This window comes from Glossina fuscipes, unplaced genomic scaffold (genome assembly GCF_014805625.2).
Source record: "Glossina fuscipes isolate IAEA_lab_2018 unplaced genomic scaffold, Yale_Gfus_2 28, whole genome shotgun sequence".
Taxonomy (NCBI): Eukaryota; Metazoa; Arthropoda; class Insecta; order Diptera; family Glossinidae; genus Glossina; species Glossina fuscipes.
In genome coordinates, this window is record NW_023998423.1 from 14,634,264 (window position 1) to 14,654,125 (window position 19,862).

General features: G+C 39.5%; 2 protein-coding genes across 19 annotated transcripts in view; one reads left to right on the plus strand and one right to left on the minus strand.

Annotated features, from left to right (window-relative positions):
* The first annotated feature begins 379 nt into the window (after window positions 1–379).
* On the plus strand, window positions 380–3,491 carry LOC119636661 (zinc finger protein 860-like). Of its 2 annotated transcripts, none has more exons than XM_038032180.1 (5): window positions 380–484; window positions 687–899; window positions 969–1,380; window positions 1,447–1,554; window positions 1,631–3,491. In XM_038032180.1, the coding sequence occupies exons 2-5, from the start codon at window positions 729–731 to the stop codon at window positions 3,154–3,156; spliced, it is 2,217 nt and encodes a 738-aa protein (XP_037888108.1). In that variant the 5' UTR covers window positions 380–484; window positions 687–728; the 3' UTR covers window positions 3,157–3,491. The 2 variants fall into 2 exon arrangements, with proteins under 2 accessions (XP_037888108.1, XP_037888109.1); XM_038032181.1 differs by having other exon boundaries at window positions 397–434.
* LOC119636659 (ryanodine receptor) overlaps window positions 3,205–19,862 on the minus strand; it is a 60,553-nt gene continuing 43,895 nt past the window's right edge. For 2 of the 17 annotated variants that reach the window (XM_038032177.1, XM_038032162.1), the window contains 19 exons: window positions 19,221–19,824; window positions 18,615–18,714; window positions 17,743–17,947; window positions 16,936–17,671; window positions 15,710–16,869; window positions 15,225–15,395; window positions 15,040–15,155; window positions 12,712–14,984; window positions 12,168–12,647; window positions 11,967–12,104; window positions 11,556–11,842; window positions 9,402–11,496; window positions 8,539–8,648; window positions 7,951–8,314; window positions 7,464–7,764; window positions 7,056–7,166; window positions 6,572–6,991; window positions 6,307–6,508; window positions 3,205–6,248 (listed from right to left, as the gene is read on the minus strand). In XM_038032177.1, coding sequence (XP_037888105.1) covers window positions 3,557–6,248; window positions 6,307–6,508; window positions 6,572–6,991; window positions 7,056–7,166; window positions 7,464–7,764; window positions 7,951–8,314; window positions 8,539–8,648; window positions 9,402–11,496; window positions 11,556–11,842; window positions 11,967–12,104; window positions 12,168–12,647; window positions 12,712–14,984; window positions 15,040–15,155; window positions 15,225–15,395; window positions 15,710–16,869; window positions 16,936–17,671; window positions 17,743–17,947; window positions 18,615–18,714; window positions 19,221–19,824 — 12,565 coding nt within the window. In that variant the 3' untranslated portion in view covers window positions 3,205–3,556. Of the gene's footprint in view, window positions 6,249–6,306; window positions 6,509–6,571; window positions 6,992–7,055; window positions 7,167–7,463; window positions 7,765–7,950; window positions 8,315–8,538; window positions 8,649–9,033; window positions 9,147–9,401; window positions 11,497–11,555; window positions 11,843–11,966; window positions 12,105–12,167; window positions 12,648–12,711; window positions 14,985–15,039; window positions 15,156–15,224; window positions 15,396–15,709; window positions 16,870–16,935; window positions 17,672–17,742; window positions 17,948–18,614; window positions 18,715–18,965; window positions 19,066–19,220; window positions 19,825–19,862 lie in introns of all 17 variants that reach the window. The other 15 variants (XM_038032174.1, XM_038032161.1, XM_038032167.1 and 12 more) reach the window with 10 other exon arrangements.

The following is a 19,862-nucleotide window of genomic DNA, read 5'->3' on the forward strand; positions in this document are numbered from 1 at the left end:
AAACCTAGAAAGAAGCTTGTTCCCTAAATAAAAGTTGTGAAGTTGCGATCCCGTTTTCTCTTTCGAACAGACCAACAAAGATATCTTAACCTTTCGCATTATTTACTATTACGCTATGTATATCCATAATTAACATATTAATTATAATCTTACGTTCACTATTTTTTTATTTATTTTTTTTTTGGGTTGTTGAGTGAAGATGGGATTTACGTTCACTAAGAGTGAGATAAAAATGACCTTAAATGCTTCACTTGTGTTGTGCAGTACGTTATCAAACAAAGATATTTCGTGAAAATGCATTGTTATAGAGAAACCTGTTTGCTTATTCGAGGTAGCAGCTGGTTTGCGTGACATGCATGAACGCCATTACATTGATTGTATTTTGGGAGACAAAAGCATGACGAAATTTAAAGAAGTATTTTAGTGAATTTTTGGTAAATGAAAGAAATTATCGATATTTATTTAGTAACTACTTAATAAACAGGTATGAAGAGAATTAAATATTTGTTTTAAATAACAGTTGCGTTGGTAGGCATGATTTTGCATCTTTAGAATTGCAATGTTGGCAAGACATGTGGTCGGTCGGTCATAGTTTTTTATATGTTTTTTTCTTTTGTCTTCTTAACTTGAGTATTTTACAACTGCGATTAATTAAACAAAGAAAATGTTTAAATTACCATTCGTAGTAAATAGAAAGGCGCTAAGAGGATTCGATCGGAGCGGCGGCTATGGACGCGGCACGGTGTTATTTGTGTGACCATCAGTTTGTTGAAGGCGAGGAACCTTGGTTAATGTTCGAACAACGCCTGCGCGAAGACGGCCAACCTGACAGCACATTAGCCGAATTATTGGGTGAAATATTGGAACAACAGCCTGATGAACAAGATGGCCACTCTCCGGTATTCACATTTAAAATTTGATCTAAATTTAAAATAATACTCAATATAATTAATTTAACATTTGCCTAGTTTTTGTGTGATTCCTGCAATGCTGACGTTATGGAATATAATAGTTTGCTAACACGTTTTAAACATGTACGTGAACGCATCTTGACTTATTACAAAGAGAATGCTACTATAAATAACTTAGTGATGCACGACGATATCAACAAAGTAATGAAAATTGAAATGGATAGCCAAGACCAAGATAATTTAGAATTTGTAGCGGAAAATGGGGCAGCTTTAGAAGCTGATCTGGTAGAGGAGGTACCAGAAAATGACCCTGACATTGGTAGTCATAGCTTCGATTTTACTGCATTTAATGAGCAAGTCGGTGAGAATTCTTTTCCTAGCGGAGGTTTGGATTTATCGGACAGTCTTGTTAATCTGGCAGTGTCCGGCACTTCGGTCGATGTTCAAGATGAACCTATAGATGACAAAGGTATACATATCAATCTAAGCAATTCGCTTCATACTATTTTGAAATTTGTGCCTACTACTTTTCCAGATATTATAATATATGAGCTATACGACAAGGTAATACAAGCTAATGATATGAAACCAACGACTGGCGATGACCAAAATCAAGATTTGCAAAGCTATAGCAGTACTGAAGGTACATTATACTCAAATCACTATTATAACTTCAGTAGTTCATTACAAAATGAAACGAATATATCTTTCATTTTCAGATAGCAATTTTGTATTTATAAATCCTAGTAATGCCAACGAATTGGATATTGAGGGTGATGGCAACGATAATGCATTAGAGAAGACGTCAGTTACAGTATATTCCGAACCAACGCCAGTGTGTAAAGCGCAGGGTAAAGCTTTTGTTTGCTTATTGTGTGATCCGTCCCCAAGTCTCGCTGCCGACGTCCTTGGTGAACATTTGTTAAATTTTCATGAAATCTTACACTATATGTGCGAAGTGTGTAATCAAGGCTATGCTGGCCGGCAAGAGCTTAAAGACCATACGGATATTAAGCATTCCGCTATCAACTCTAAGCCGAAACAATATTATTGCGGGGTATGTTCGCGATCATTTACTAGCCACCTGCTGTTACGATTACATAAGCGTACGCACACACATCATGGAGGTGGCGCAAAAAGCCATGAATGTAAAGTATGTTGCAAGAAATATAATACCAAAGGTATGCTGGATGAACATATGAATACTCACACTGGATTAAGACCTTACAAATGTAGCGAATGTTCGAAAGATTTCGCATCTAAGTATACTTTGCAGTCACATATGAAAATTCACACCGAACGCAATAGACCTTATCAATGCGATCAGTGCGAAAAAGCTTTCTTAAATCAGCAAAATCTCAATCAACATAAAAAATTACACGTGCCTTTTAAAGCTTTCAAATGCGAAGTGTGCTCGAAGTCTTTTATTACTCAGCACAGTCTCAATGTTCACCTAATAGTCCATTCGGGCCAAAAGCCGTTTTTATGCCGAATTTGTGGTAAAGCATTCGCTAGGAGACCCGAAATCAAGGATCATGAACGTACGCATACCGGCGAGCGACCATTTCAATGCGATTTGTGCCCAATGGCTTTTGCTCAACGGTCCAACTTAAATACGCATAAAAAAAATACCCATTTTAATGAGAAACAACACAAATGCAATCAGTGTGAGCGCTCGTTCAAGCGCAGACGTCTTTTATATTATCATGTCTTGGCAATACACACGGGCGAGAGACCACTTAAGTGCAATATATGCGGCGCTGGTTTTGTTTATCCCGAGCATTATAAGAAACATATGCTCATACACAGCGGTGCGAAACCTTTTGCTTGTGAAGTCTGTGGTAAACAATTTAATAGTCGCGATAATCGCAATGCCCATCGTTTCGTTCATAGCGACAAAAAGCCTTATGAGTGTATGGAATGCGGAGCTGGTTTTATGCGTAAACCTTTACTGCTGGCTCACATGAAGCAAACCAAACATGTGAGCGATACCATCATTGTTAACCAACCACAATTTACCAATCTGCCGTCATTGGTCAGGGAGATCGTCACAGAGCCGTCTGCAGTGGTAGAAGATGGCTCCGGTTTGTTAGAAAATTGCGACGATACCTTGGTTCAAATCGATGGCAATGAAGCGATTAGTGAAAAATATTTAAAATTTGCAGATCTCGATAGCGATGGTAGTCAAACATTGGCTTGGGTCGATATCGGTGGCAATGACGATAGTATTAATAATAAGCAGTAATATAATTATAAGATTAAAGGGAAAGACTAATTTTTCTTTTTTTGTACGTTGAGATTAAGCTAAGGGACTAAGCGAATGAGAAGTTTAGCTTGTATGTCCGGGCTAAACAAATTCATTTTATTCTAGACAAGTAAGTTTAAGGATATCAATAAGTTTATTAATACATATATAATATAGTACAGTCGATAACAAATTACAAACTCATGTATATGTTTATAAGGAGGGCGATTAGTATTGGTACGGTAATACATAAGTATCCAATAAAAGTAAGAGTTACAGTTTTAAATAAATTTTAAAAGTATAATTCGCAATTAAATGGATATTTAAAAATCTGATATCGAAATTCGTTTTAAGAGTATGGATCGATTCTCAGTTATTCCAATGGCCCACTATAAAGTCTTTAGCCGCCTCCGCCGCCACCGCCGCCTGACAATTCATCTTCATATTGTTTACGGAAGCAATCACCGACCGGGAAGAAGTCCCAACTGCGCTGTTGATACATATTCCATACGTAAGTCTCTTGACCAGTGTATTCCGTATCTGGTTTATTAATCAAATGCATTAGGAAGAACATATAGTTGGCGAGATTGTGCTCCTTTTGAACATGCGTATCAAAGCCATGCGGTACTATATCGAAGAAGTCTTTACCCATGCCACAAATAAAGCAATTTGATTCCATATTTTCCTGAACCGATTGCAATTGGTCACGGAGCTCACCAAAAGCGTCAATAATCAAACCTTGGATAATAGCCAACAATATAACAATAACAAAGAAGAAGAACGTTATGTCGAATATAATACGATACACTTCGTAATCGTCTCCATCTGGATCACCAATTTCATCACCAATACCGCCGCCAGCTCTTACGCCTTTATATAAGTGGAATACAAAACAGGTGAACATGTCATGGCACTTCTTATCAACTTCGTCATCCTCCTCTTGAATATAGAACTTGCGGAAATAATTGAAGGCAATCACAGTGTATATGTACACGACAATAGTAAGCAGCATGACTGTTAATACCAATTGTTTACCGTTATGTGTTACCGATTGTAAAATGGTACGCAAAGTTTTATAGCTTACGGCCACATCTAGTAAATGAGCAGCAAAGAAAAAATTATTGAAGTTTCCCATTACTGAGAAGGAGAAATACCACAATGAGTAAAGAAAAGCGTTGTCTGTAAATGTAACTCCTGCCTTCCATATCTGATATCGCCAATCAATGTTCATAAAATATTTAATTAAACCGCCACTTTCGGTCTCCTGAGCCACAAAAGCACTTTTTTCCATGCCCAATAAATTTGAAATTGAATCAAAGTCGTAAGTTTCACTGTATTTTTGGCGGACTTTTTTCTTGACGAATTTATCCCAATAGCTATCCGGGAATGATTTAGCTGATATAACCAATTTGTCCCAGTGGGATTTCACGTCGCCATCTTCGGGTTGTTCGGCAATAAAAAGACCATCAAATTCAAGACGACGAGCGATTTCCTTTTCCCGCTTGAATATGGCTAAAGGCACCTTTAGATGATAATAGGCGATTAGCATGCATAACGAAATCAGACTATGTAAAATGGCTGCTACACGTATCACATGTTCCATAAAGAAATAGTCTTCGTTTACATGCACTAATTCCGGAATATCTTCCTCGTCCTCCCCTCCTTCACCTGAACCTTCACCTGAACCTAAACCCGAACCGGCCAAGCCAACACCAGAACCTGAACCTAATATCAATTCATCTTCCCCAGAAGCTTCTTCATCTTCCGCAAACGATGTTACTTTATAGAACAATAGCATAAAATTGATACTGAAAGCCAGCACAAGAGCCACCAATTTTAGATTGTAAAAATTACGTGCCAAAAAGCTTACTGCTCGACGACCATATTGCGAAAAGTCTATTTGATGAACAGCTGGAGTTTCTTGGGTTTCCGTAGAAGCTTTTTTAGCTTCAGCTTCAATAGAGGCCATTGCTGCTTCTTGGGCTTTCTGCGCTTCTTGACGTTCTTGCGCGGCTTTCTTGGCTGCTTCTCCTCCCAACAAATCCACAATTGACACAGGTTCTGCATGGTGAGCCTCACCTTCGACAGCTTGGCCTTCAGCTGAAGCTGCTGCATCCTCAGGACTAGATTCTGCAGTCTCTTCACCCGAGCTGGCAGTACCACTAGCCGATGATTCATGCACTGTAACCTTGTATTGACCATTTTCTTCTTTATTTATGTCCAGCCCAAAAGCCTGCACTGTGCCTGGCGGTTCTTCCGTGGGTAGCGGAGGTAAGGCTTTCCCAAATGTTTCTTCTTCGACAGGCGGCGCTTCCACTTCTTCCGGAGCAGGTCCACGCATCAAATTCATTAGTATACCAAATATATAGCGAACAACAGCAAAGTTGGCGTAGCCCATGTAGTAGAATATATAAAAAATAATCTTAAAGAAACCAATAATCAATTCGGGTACCGATTTTGTTTGCATCACACCAATTTGGTGCTTGATATTCGCCGGACTTAGCATGTACAGGCCAAACTTTAAACCATCTTTCACGGCATTGATAGTTCGTCGTATCGGGTCTCGAGCTGCTCGTTCTTCCTCCTCTTCACTCATGTAAGAACTGTAGGAGGTATCTCGTTTAACGTTGCCACCGCCATCGTCTGTAGCCATTAGCCCAGAAGCATGAGTCATTTCAAAAATAGCATCCTCACAGAAATTAATAAACGCCTCAAGTTTTTCCTTGTCGCCACCTTCGGTTACAATAGAGTAGAAGAAGGCGTGTTTCGACTCCTTAATTTGGGGTTTTTCCCACTGCTCAATATTTGAATCCTTGATCTCAAAGTAAACACGTTCGATGCGCTTGGAACTGCCCAAAATCTCAATACGTCCCAGGAATGGTTCAAAGTAGTTCAAAACCGAACCGGCAGTTTCCAAGAAACGGGCTAAGCGTGGTTCATTAGGCATATGTTCACTTAAATTGGTCAGTAAAACGGCCAAATTAAAACCAATTTCTGTAGAGGGCTCATGGAATCGATCAACAAAGGCGGCGTAATCTATTTTTCCTTCGTGATTGCGTTCACAACAAGCCAAAAGGAAATCCATTTCCTCCCTAGAATTTTTGAGAAGAACGTAAGCAAGCGAAATAAACGGAATAGTGAAGTACTCACGGTGTGTAATTTTTCGATTGTTCCATTTTGTCCCTAAAATCTTTGGGTGTAACCCAACCTTCGTTTTTCATATCAATTTCTTGGAAGCTAGCCGATTCAATAAGATCCTTTAGCTTTAAGAACATGTCGAAATATTTTAAAATTAATTCAACATTGCTAGCAGATTCAACAAGAGTGTCGACCATTTGTTTGCCGATTGTACCTATAATTTGATAAAACAAGCCATAAGGAGAAAGCAGCAGTTAAAAAATAACACCTAGCTTACCATTTACTATATTTCCCTCCAACATGGACAACATCATGGTTATCATATCTTTTTGCAAATTTAGTAGCTCCTTCAGCAAATCCACTTGACTAGAGTGTTTGGATAATTTCTCTTGCATGTGGGAGAATAGGAAAAGAAAACCACCTACAGCATCCCATAAACGGGAATGAGCCAGAGCCTGTTGATTTAAACTACAAGGACCCTGGATGACTTCTGTTAGCGTATTAAACACTTGACTGGCTACACCGATGGCCTTGAAAAAGTTAGCTTTGCCGGCCGGATCAATTATTTCTTTGCTGGAGTAATGCCAATAGAAATCCATAATAGATTCTTGTAACCGCAAAAGATAATCAACGGTGCAGATGACTACATTGACCGTCGTAGTGTTGCCCGCTTGTGTACGCAAATAATTCTGCCAGTCTAAGAGCAGAGCAAAATTACTATAAATCGTATTTAAAGAGTTGTTGGGCTTTGTGGGACTTACCTAAGTTATGACCTTCACATGTTAACTGTATGAAACGGAACAAGGCACAGGTAAATTCGGCATCATGCATATTTTTCTCACCGGCAGCGCCTTCCGAACCGACACCAAGACCTGCACCCGCACTTGGAATGTATTCTTTCTTGCATAATATTTATAATATGGAGTGGGAATAGCGGTGCAGGATGGATCAGGCGGGTTTCATGACAATTTTTTTGATGATCATGGGACGAAGCAAACGACAATCGGGAAACATGTGGATAATCGTGCAAGGCATTCTTTTTTTAATAAAATTAAGACAAAATGTTTCAGTGTAAAAAAGGTAGGAAGGAAAATATGGTAGGAAAAGGAGAAGTGAAAGGGAAGGAGCTTGTCAAGCGAAAATTGGGAAAATTTGTGGTATGATATTACCTTCTGCTTTGGTGTTACGTTCAAACGCATCCAAATCCAAGACACTGCACGAGTTCATTAAACCAGCAATCGATGTAAAGAAGCCTACATCCTTTTTCTCTTTCAAATGGTTCAACATACCCATCTGAATGTCAATATTGCCCCCACGCAGTATAGCAATGCCGAGATTTAAAGTGGTCATCACCATTTCCGAAGGTACTCCTTTTGAAGCGGAAATATGTAGTAAAACCATTTCTGCTACACCACGATTGGAGAGACGGGCTTGATGGAAAAGCAGCTTTTGCTTTTCCATTTCTTGTTCCTAAAAAATATTGATATTTATAATTACTGTTTGGCTAATGGCAATAGACTTGAGCATTGCAATGGTTTAAAGAAAACAGTTACCACTAGTTTAATGATAGTGTACTAAGAGAGCGTTAGCATAAAGATTTTAAAAAGACTGGTTAGAATTCAGGAAAAAAGAAAAAGAATTAAGAGAAGCACTTACGTGAATCCTGCTACGTTCACCTTCACTACCACCACCCCCACCTTCGGCTTCTTCACCTTCTTCTTCGCCTCCGCCTTCCTCCTCTTCCTCACCACAGGATTTGGCAGCTATCTGAGCATAAGACATGTACAAAAGATCCTCTTGTAAAGCTCCACTTCTCTCTGTCATGGCTCCACGACAGAAGGTTGTCACCAGTTGTGTTAACGGATCCGGTTTGCCTTCTGTTTCTTCTTCGTCTTTTTTCGATTTCTCAGACTCTTCGAAAGTCTGCGTTAGGTCTTCAATCATCACTTCTTGGCCAACGTTTTCCTCTTCTAGCCATTGTTCATAGTAAGTGCGAGCAAATATATTGCAAGCACGATGTCTGCGTAGAAAATTGGAGAGACAGGTTAACAAAGGTTTAGCATGCAACAAAGGAAAAGCAAATTAAAAACCTTTAATATGAAAAATACGCATTTGTTAGTTTGTCAAAATGATAAAGAAGCAAACAGATGCGCATTCATTAACCAAAGCATAACACATGTACACACGAATATCCTTTAGTGTATTCTTTGCACTATAGATTCACTTCATACAAAACATTCCCACCTGCTAACGCGGTAGAGATGTATGGAACGTAAACTGGAAAGGACCGCTCGGCGTCGTGCCATTGTAATTTTCGAAACCCGGCTCTTTGATTTAAGCTTGTGACGAGAAGACTGCAGAAATCAAGGACAAAAACTGTGTATCAGCCAAAGGACAAATGCTAGCGACAACAGCAAAATGTTACATCGAAATTGAGATTAGTTGGAGTGATTGATGAAGTGAGATACAAATCAAAAAAGGAAACAGTGCCTGAAGAGCCGGAAACGATTGCATTGAATGCTAAAAAAAAAAACTTAGGAGATTCAACATTCTCGTTTAACAAACATTAACATAAATGCATTCCTTTACAGCTCTGTATAATAAAACATTAAAAGGATAATTGGGATAGTTGAAGAGGAGGATTATTAGTGACCGTCAGGGTGTTAGTTGTAGATTTTAATTCGTTTGTTAGTGGACAAATTCAAATGACAATTTGCACGATTATTGAGGTATAAAAACCTGGGTAAAGAATGTAAAGATGTTTGACGGAAACATGCAATAACCGCACGCTTCCGTTGTATGGAAACAACGCTCCTGTAGACGTTTTTACTCTGCTGTTGGGGATGGTCGATCTGTAGAGGTAGTTTTGATGTACAGTGTCGTTGTGATTTTATAAGTGTAAAAAAATAAAGACAATAATGTTAGATATGGATGAAGTCAACTAAGCTCAATATTGATTTCATTATATTTGTAGAAGAAAAAGGTGAGATAATATAAGGACTATTATCTTATTTCTAAGTCGAAGAGATGAAGAGTAAGATTTAAATAGAAGGAGAGAAAGAGAACGGGAAAATATGCGTCCAAAGGAAGAAGATCTGATTACGTACCATATGTAGACCGTAAAGAACTTTGGCCATTGCTACTATACGATCGACCGTCTCTTCAGTCTTGTCTTTGCCTTTCTCGTTTTGATTGGTGGACTTTTCGACGGCCTGCTCTTCGGTTGGCGGTTCCTCTTTTTTGCCCAATTTTGAGTAAAGATAATGTTGCCACGACATTTCATCCGAAGGATCTAGTTTGTCGGGTAGCGTTAGTTGATTGCGTGCGAAATCGATGACATCGTATTCTTGCATCTTCTTCAAATAACGATCCTTGCAATGCTGTACCAGTTCCTGCTCACGTCCAGCAAAGAGGTTCAATCCTACCGGCAGTAATCGTTTTAAACAAGCTACCATAAGACTCGCTTGAATTTCTTTATCTTTATCGCGTTTTTTGTCACGATTCTTTTTCTTCTTTTTTGCTTTGCCGCCCGTAACCGGAGCACCTTCAGTTATACCTGACCGTCGGGCTGCAGTCGGCATAATTAAGGCCATATTGTCAATTTCATTGGCGGAAATGAAGTTCTGCTCTTCTTTCAAGAAGTACTGACTCTTGGACCAAATATTGAATATTTCGGCCACGTGATTATATAACTCTTCGGCTTCTGGGATGTTGTCTTTTAACCAGTGATTACGTTGCAAATCGACGTATTTAATTAACAAAGGATAAAACGAGTAGATATCGCGTACCAGTAAATTCCAGTCTTCTTGTAGCTGTGTTTCTACCTGTGATGTATCGTCGCTGGCCGATTTAATAAAACCACGCATGCTTTCTTCTTTATGATACATATTTTCAGTACGTTTCTTAACGCGTTCCGCTAACGGTAAAAAGGGATCTTTAAGCAACTCTTCCGAAGTATTAATGATAATTTGTTGTGTGTATGCCGCAATTCTGGTCATCCAAAGAGCATTGTCGTTGCCTATATTCTTCTTAATCATTTTCAAGACATTACGCAGCAACGAGTTCATATGATCGGCTGTGACCATTGTCACGTGATTGCCGCTCGTTGGACTTACATTATCAGGTCCCTGAGCCCACCAGAATGGCAGATAAGAACATAGCAAAGGCAAGATCACATCAATAATGTGTGGAGCATCAACGTAGGTTTTATCAGATTCTACAAATTGATCAACTTCGTTCAAAACCGCCTCTAAATTGGGCATGCAACTTTCCATTTTTACCATAATGTCTTGGGCTTCTAAAGAATGATCCGCTATTCGATTGAGTAAGGAGAACTGATTGTGTTTATTCAAATGGGGTTCAAAGAACGCCACAGGAAAGCAAGAACTGTAGGCTCCCAAACAGGAACCTAGAGCTGGGCGATGTCTATCAATTTCGGTTTTTAAATATTTTCTGTCATGCGTTAAAGTTCCATCAGTCCCTAAATGATATAAGGCTGCTAAAATTTTATATGAAGCAACTTGTATCTCATCCAACAACAAATCGCTGCCATAGTCACAACCAGCCAAGTGGTCGAACATAGCTGTTAGCACTGGCAAAACTACTTGATTGATGTACCCAAGAGAAGTAGAAGTCTTCAGATGTGTTCCCCTTAGGTGACTGTATTTGCCATCCTGCAAATTTAAGATTGTTGTACCCAAATCATCGGCTGTTTGATTAAAGAATGTTAACATTGACGTCCTAATAAATTCGGGGCAATTCTTCACTAATGTCCTAGCATCAATGCCTTTGACTAGCACTTGAAGACAACGAACCGTTATGCGCACATCAGGACCGAAAGCAGTCAAGCGATTACGTAACAATGAAGCCAATTTACAAAATATTGAAGCGACCATTTCCTTCTCTTTTAATGATGCTCCCACATTATTAGTAGCTGTAGCTACGGCAATGAAGTAGTTACGATGCGTTGAAAAATACTTTTCCATAAGCGGCAGCACGACTTTGGAGAAGAATTTGATATCCCGAGAAGCAGTTTTGAAAGATGAGCGTCTGCTAAAAGTAGTAGAGGGTTTTAACAATTTCATGTTGATAGTGGCCCGATCCAGGTATTGTATCAATTTTTCCAGTAAGGAATAAGAAAAACGTGACTCCACCGCAATTATAGCTGCACCACCTTCACCCTCTGCTCCGCCCTTAGAAGGTCTATGAACACACATTTTGGTCAGTAGATTTCTTATTAATTAATTTAGTTTAGCGCTTACTTGTGCAATTTATAACCCTGGTATTGCATGTATTTAAGAAACTCTTGTGAACGCTCGCGATCTTTACGCTTCTCTTTATCCGTTAGCAAATCATAAGGCACTAGCTGAGGATGTATCGCACCACCACAAGTGTCTAATTCTTCCTTTTTCTTTTTAGCCCAAATATCGTGAGAATTTTCGGCTAAACGCTCTGCCATATTTTGCATTTCACGGCTGAGCGTAAGATTCGTCATATCCACAGGGTGTGGATGGTAGTTAAATGCACTACCTTCACTCTGAAAATCATGCTGTTCGTCAAGGTAAATTCATACAATTTAAATTTATGGACAGTGGGATTTAAAGACCATGCAAAGTGAGAGTGTTTTGAACATATTAATTAATTGGGAATTATCTCATGTCCTTTATACATACAATTTGAGGTTTTGACTGACGTCTCACTGAACCACGATTGTTTTGAGGCACGTCAATATCAGAATGCTCAATTGTCCAACCTATAGCCAGGAGGGCTTTCAAACATTCCCTAACGGGATCCTTATAGCGTTCGCGTTCCTAAATTAAATGAAAATGTCATCTTAAAAACTTCCATATCAATATCAGTGCATGAAGTCCTACATATTCACTTAGCATATTATAGGGCTTCAGTCTTGGATGTTTACGATCAGTGTCAGAACGAATTTCCCCATGTGTCCACCCGCTTTCCAAACGTCTACTTGCCCAAGCATCGTGATAGTGTTCGCTGAATTTCTGCACTAAAGAATTGTAATCATTAGTTAAATGTACATTTGTGGTGTCGATAGGGTTTGGATCGTATTGTGGCTGATCAGGAGAGCCCGATTGACGCCCATAATAGTCTTCTTCCGTATTTTTAGATAAACTGTAATCGGGAGGCAAAGCACATCCGATTGCAATCAGACAAGGAAGAGCTTTGCCAAACAATTCTGGATCGTAGTCCATGTTACTAAGAGAGTCAAATATATTCGAAAATAAAAGCATTGTAAGCCGTTTTTCTTCATCTGAGGCAGCGCCATATGAGCCTTGACCTTGGCTAGAACCATAGTATTTGGCACACCGATCGAAATGTAAAGTCAGAAGCTACAAAATTAATATGTTACAAGATTAAAGACATCGTTTGCAATGTATTTTGTAAAATACATACTCGTAAGGCCACGGTAGTGTATTCCGATAGCTTTGAAACATCAACAGTTAGCTTACGCAATAATTTGAGTAACATAGCTGGCTGCATTTGTGATGTTAAGGCTACCAAAAAGTCTGATACGGCTTCTCTTTGACCTTTGGTGAGCATACGATTTTTAGATAATCTATAGACTGTGTGGAGAGTGGCGTCTAGTAAACTAGCATAGTTTTCTGCTTCATTATAAAATTTTGAATGTTTGATTAATAGAGGTAGAATGGAGTTACCAATGTAGCGATTCATTGCCAGGGCCATATCACTCTCAGACCCGTCGCTTTTATCTAAAATTGTCGCGGTTCTTAGATCAGGTAGAAAGGCATCTTCCAATAAGCGATAAAAAAGGTCTTGAGTTTCTATACCATAAACGCGCTCCAAAAATAAGACTATGCTTTGCTTGTTGTTGGGCAACAAACCGGATGGCATGTCGGACTTGGGCCTTTCTTCACCTGGAGCAGTTTGCAGAATGGTGAATTTTAAGCTGAGGACACCTTGCAGATCCTCAAGTGGCACAAGAGATCTCAAAATAGCTCTAGCTCTCAGTGATTCGTTCTTACCCTGCTCTATAACTGAAGCATCGGGGGCACATCTACCCAAAAGATCAACAAGAGTGCAGTAGAAATTTAGTATTGCTGCACCGGTATCAATATAATCTTCATCTTCATCGCCTTCCGGCAATGGATGTGTGAAGTTGAGACCAGTGATGGTACCTTCAGGTTCGTCTTGTATCTTGCAACGCTCTGAGATGCGTTCAGACATGCGATTGGCTTCAACTATAGCACGGAAAAGGCCTTCACCTTCTCCTCTCAACGCTGGACCTAAACATTCTGGCCGGCGTATGAGCAACCGAATAACAAGATTTGCATTCTCTTCAACGCTCTCACCATTTACCCAAACGCAGTAACGCAAAAAGTCCAAATAGCGTTCGCCTTCAACCGGATCCCAACCCAAGTCGGGATACCCCTTTTCAATAAGTTCAGAATTACTTTGAAGACCGCAACGTGAAAGATAAATTGCAATTTTTTCTAAATAGTGTTCTCTAAGTGCCAGAGCTAATTCTGTGTTCTCCATTAAACTTGAGTATGCCACGTCTAAAGGAGTAGAACCGCGCAAACTTGGTCTAGCCAAAAGTATATTCGCGTTGTCAAGTAGAAAATCGAAGTGGTCAAACATAGCCTTTTGATTCTGTCTTCCAGTTCTACAGAAATAACAGAGGAAACGGCAACAAGCCACCACCATTTCGTGAGAAGTATCCTTCTCCTTATGTGGAGCTCCTTCCATTCCCTCTGTTTGGGCTGGGGCATCACTTTGCGCTTGCGCCCGTCTACCAAGTGTATTCATCATCACGGCCATTACGTTTTCATGTATTCTAAGGATTCTTATTAAATCGGGATGTTGGAAGAATGTGGCATTATTAACTAATTTCCACAAACGTTTTCGCATTAATTCTTCTTCATCCTGACTCATCTGTACTGGCAGCAGAGCACGAATTTGACTTAAACCCACCCACATTTCAGCTGCGTCGTTTCGGGCTTTGTTATTAATAACATAAGTCTTACCAAGAGCTCTCACGAGCTCCCCTACTGTGTCGTATTGGCGTACGAGTAAACTAAACATCTCACGCACCAATTTTGGATTTTCAATTTGTGATTCCTCAGCCCAACTTACAATTGTCTTAATTAGGACTTTGCGGAATACTTCTTCAGGAGTTTTCTTTTCAGGTTCCTCAACTTCCTTAGGCCCTTCTTCCAATTCTTTTACAGTGTTAATGAAATTGAAGATTTTCGTTATCGGTCCAGTTTTAACTTCTTCTACCCCGTTGCTTTCTGGCTCATCAGGCTCTTGCAAAGCATTTAAAGACACCTTCTTCATAAGGCCATCATGAAAATCATGTAAGCGTCCTCGCAAATCTAAACCACAGGTACAGTTTTCTTGATCATCGGGCTCAAGATTCTTAAAACATAGAATTTGATTCATCTGTTCTCGAGGTGGACAACGGAACTCTTTAGTTTTCTTAGCTGCTACGGCGCTGGGAAGATCGGATTGCTTGATTTCTATGTAACGTCGCAACTGATCACCTTGCAGATCTCCTACAAAGTCATGAGAAAAGGCAATGATGCTCTCTACACGATGTCGTAACTGTATGTCGTATAAATGTTGAAGAAGATAACACATTTGTAATTTTGCTCCTTCAGCCATCTTCATAGTTAGTAAGCCCTTGCGGTGCTCATCTTTTCCATCTACGAAGGGAATGTAAATGGCGATATTTTTATATAAACAGTTTAAAAAGCTTGCCTTTCTCGAAGTTAACATCCCATGTTTCGGGATCAACCATAAGCAGAAGTTTTTGGACGTCTTCATCCGTAAGAACGCCGACGAGAAGTAGACGATCCGTAAGCTTGATTAAAGGTCTTTAACATACGTTGATTAAAATATATTGACTACGGTCGAGCTATAGGTTCATTATTGCGGATACTTACAAGAAAAGGTTTTCATTGGTCCAACCAATCGGGTCTCTGTTGTGAACCTGATTAACTTCCACAGCTTCTTGCAATGCTTCCATTACAAATTCGCGAACAATTTCTAAGGGAAACTTGGGAGAGTAGAGTTGATCGATTTCCGGCACAGTCTCGCTAGAAACACTTTGTATACTAGATGTTTGCAATTTACAGACCGAGTAAAAGAAAAATTGTTGGTTGAGGAAGTGACGTGCCGATAGTCGATGTGCATGTGCAAGTGAATATAGAAACCAGCAGTGTTAAAGTGCGGGATTTCGTGTACAGGTTTGATAAAGCGTGCAAGGAAAAGAAAAGTAAAACAAATAGTGAAAAGAAGGTTTTTTCGGTCCGCGATGTTTGTTTTTGTCATAAAATACGCTCTAACGGCCGAAGAGGAAGTTTTCAAAGATCTTGTAATAAGAGTAAGAATTGTATTTTAAAATTTTACAAGAACTTTTAATACTTACGTAATATCGGTCATACGCATTTGTGGTCGAACCGATTCAGTAACTAAAGATCTTAATGAATGGCACATTTCTTCATCTTCATAAAGGGCCTTCAATTCTGCTCCCAGAGGAATAATGAATTCATTTTTACAAACTTCCATTGTAGTAGCGTGAGACTCCAAGTGTAATGCAATTAACAGATCATAGAAGCCCTGTCGTAACGGTCCACTCATATATTCGGAACGTATAGCATAGAGCAATTGTTTTTGATCGACATGTTGACATAAAGCATGAGCTGCTCTGTAATTGGATTGATAGCAAAGCGCTGCATACAAGGTGAGTGTGTGAGCATGGAAGGAAAGCAATTTGTCCATTTCTATGAGTTCTAAAATGTCAATACAACGATCCTCTTCGGGAATGTGCAAAGCTAGCATAGACACGGGATCCTCACAGAGCATAGACCATCCACGAATGTCTGATAGTTTTAAGGCATGAACTTGCAATGCGGTATTTGGCACCCGTGCCCATTGATGTGGTCGAAGACATTGAACTTTTAGACGTGGCGGTGATTGCGGATTAATATGTTTATCACTTGTAGGCAGTACAGCAGCGGAGAGAGGCAGTGTTGTGGCAGTGCGTCCCAATTCTATTTGTAAGATTTCCTTGCTTGTAGCTTCCACAAAAATGGCCGGGAACAGCTTAGTATTGGGCTCCATGAGCCAGCGGTGTGAAGTTTCTTTTCCTTCACAAGTAAAACGTATCATGCCAGTAGCAGTGTCCACAAAACAACCAACAAACATGCCTTGCGAAGCGCCTTTACCGGAGGCATCTTGAGTTACTTCATTGAAGAGTTCATCTGCACGTACCACATAACAGCTTTGGCGATCGATGCGCTCTATGGGATTTTCGTATTCGTCTTCAATAATTACAGAGCCACGTCGAACGCGATTTTTATTAAATTCTTTACTGTGCAAATGGTATTGGGTTGTCACCCAGCCAACATATACGTGAGTAGGATCTTGACCAGGATAAATTCTTATGCCGTAAAAGTATTCATTTATTAATTTTAAGCATTCGGCATCAAACATTTCGTTGCCCGATGATTCGATAGGCGGCTGGCCAAGAGTACCACCGCTTAAAGGTTTGGGACCCTGCACGGTTGGCGTTTGTGGCATTTCAACCTAAATCCAAATAACAACAACAACAAGTAAAATTGCTGCGAATTTAAGATTAGCATCTGTACTTACGTTATTTAGACGTAAAGTGGGAGCTCGGGGAGCCATTTGAGCGTTAACAACATTACGACCATGTGCGACGGTGTTGCGACGTTCTACAGATACTTCCGGAGCGCGTCCAGCCGTTTTTTCTTTGCTTTGATCACGTGATTTTTTCGAGAAGAATTTGAATGGGCTACGACCACGTTTCTTTTTTTCATCCAAAGCCTCTCCATCTAAACCATTAATGTCAAGTGTGGAACCTTGAAGTTCTTCTGGCAAAGTGAGACCATCTTGTTCAAATGTAATATTGCGCGTTATTGAACCTTTACGAGGCGGTCTAGAAGGGCCTCGCATATTTTCATCAGCTTCGGCAGTATCGTCATAGTTGCGATTAAGGCCTTTTATGTCGCTCATAGTAAAGCCACTCTTCAACATATGATCCATGTGAGCGGATGTTTGCTGCTGAGCTATTTCTGCATCGCGCATCAATCTATACTGGCGTAGTTTAATTTCCTCCCAGCGTCGAGCCTTTTCAGTTTCCGAGATGAATTCCCCCATACACGTCACTGGTAAGGATAACCGTAAAAATTCCCAATTGGCTTTTTCCATTGTTTCGAAAGTATTGTGTGAAATTTTCAAATGAGGCGGTGTATCCGCGCCACCAGGTATACGTGTGACGTCAATACGGCAGTCGGGCATTTCTTCAGTGTTTTCGAAAATTGGTTGATCCTTAGTGTACCAGTGCGTAACAGGACGTCTCATGTTACTGAAATTGTATAATAGTGAAGCAACTTTGCTTTTTGCTTATTATTTGATTAAGTTAATCCGTTAACTTACACGCAAAACGGTTCATAACCTTCTTGAAGGCCACATGTGGTAAAGAATTTTAAAGAATCTACATCTTGACCATAGATTAAACGAGCTTTTTGGCCTACACCAAGCGTACAGGCGGGTACAAAGCCCACGCCTTCAGCTGTGACGTCAGCAAATGTCGTCTCACCACCCAAAGCATCCATTAGAAGTTCGCCATTTAATGAAAAACCTACAAAATTTGATATTAAAATTTGGAAAAGTTTTTAATCCCTAAGTCTAAAACAAAATTACTACAAATAAGGAAGCGTTTGATGCCGTTAGTTGTTCTCATGCTCATGTATTAATGGCATTCCAGTGAAGTATTGTATATGTAACGGTTTGGCAAAATTAATGGCTGTTAATAATCAGGTAAGTGAATGTTAACTCATGCCAAGTGTTAACGTCTAATTATTTTGATCGGGAGCTAAAAGTGTAGCGAAGTAATGAAGCGCTCCATGTTAAAGATTACTGTAAGCTAAAAAGTAAAGCATATGTATTGTATGTCTAAAGAAAACTAATGTTCATCAAGAAGTGTATTGAAAGCCAGATATCAAGAGGGAATGAGGAACCCATTTGCTGTAGAAGATCAAACCGTTAGCCTTTGACTTGGTGAAGAGAATCTATTGGATGGTATTAGTGGTCTTGTGTCTATTTCAAAGTTTCTCAGGGTAAAAGTTTTTTTTTCGGATATCTCAAATATTTGTGTAGTAATAAATTTCGGGGAGCGGCAGTTTTCGGCTACTTAAGAATTCTGCGGAATTGTAGAGGAAATTTCAATTGAACTAACTTAGTTAATAATATAAGCAATGGGGGACACAAGGTATAGCGACACGGTTTTCGTTTAAAAAACTTCTTACTGATTGTATGATCGGCGACATCTAAGAACACTCCAACTATATCACCAGGTCCACATTGTTTACCGAATGTTTCACTTGCTCCGCCAAAAACTTTCTCTTCCTAAAACGCATTGTATGCAATAAGTAGATTGTGTTAAATAAAAAATCAACGCAATAGTATAATTTTTATATATGTTTAGCTACGAAAATAATATCTACAAACCCCTGAGAAGAAAAAAATCCTAATTAAGTTAAAATTGAACGAAAAGTAAACAAATTTTCAAACAAAAAATTAGTCAAAAGTTGAAATGTTGAAAATAAAACGCTTGCTATCAACCAATACACTCTTGCTATGCTATATTAAATCCTTACTGATAGTTTGCTCCTTGACATCAATAAAACAACCGATAACATCGCCTGCTTCATAAAGTATACCGAAATGTTCAACTGCGCCTGCATGAACTTTGGTTACCTAGATTTTCGTTAGAAATAAAATAATACACAAATTTGGAAACTTCATGGCATCTTCTCTTTTTAGAATACCATGATTTCCAAACCTTTAAAACTGGCTTAGCAATTAGTATAAGTCGTCACGTTTGGATCTTTTAAATTATATATAGTACTTACGTTATGACCGTCGAATGCCCAACTCGTGTCCTCACTACCCAACATCGAACCTGGATTGCAGTCAGCACGTGCCCAACCGACTCGCATAGGTCCAGAGGTAAGAACCTCGAATTCGAAATACCATTTGCCCGAAGTAACCGCATAGTTGCGTTCGACGCGATAAGTGCGAAAAGCAGCAAATTTAAGACGCAACGCTTCAGCTAGCAGTGCCTCATTCCCCTCACCAGTTGGTGGATCTAGAACATAACCGTAAACTAACAAAGTACGTACAGTTTCAGAAGCTGTGTCGCGATTAGCTTTTTTTATGGCTTCATCGACTTTAGCATAGGGTACTAAATGAGGACTGCGAAGGTTTTCGGAATCTTCGTTAAGTCCATAAGTCCAGCCTTGTTGTATGCGTTCACGTGCCCACAAATTATGGGTATTTTCGGCCAATTGATCTACTAGTTCTTCAAGCTTTGGAGTGAGAGTGACAGCACTTAGATCTAAAGGAGCCGGTTTGTAACCATTCGCCTGCATAAACAGCTCGTTAGGCAAGCGTATGGGTCTAATTCTGGCCGGCGGTTTATCCATAGTTATATAGTAACCCAAAGCAACAATAGTTCTAAAGAATTTCAAACAGCAGGTTAGTAAAAATGTCCT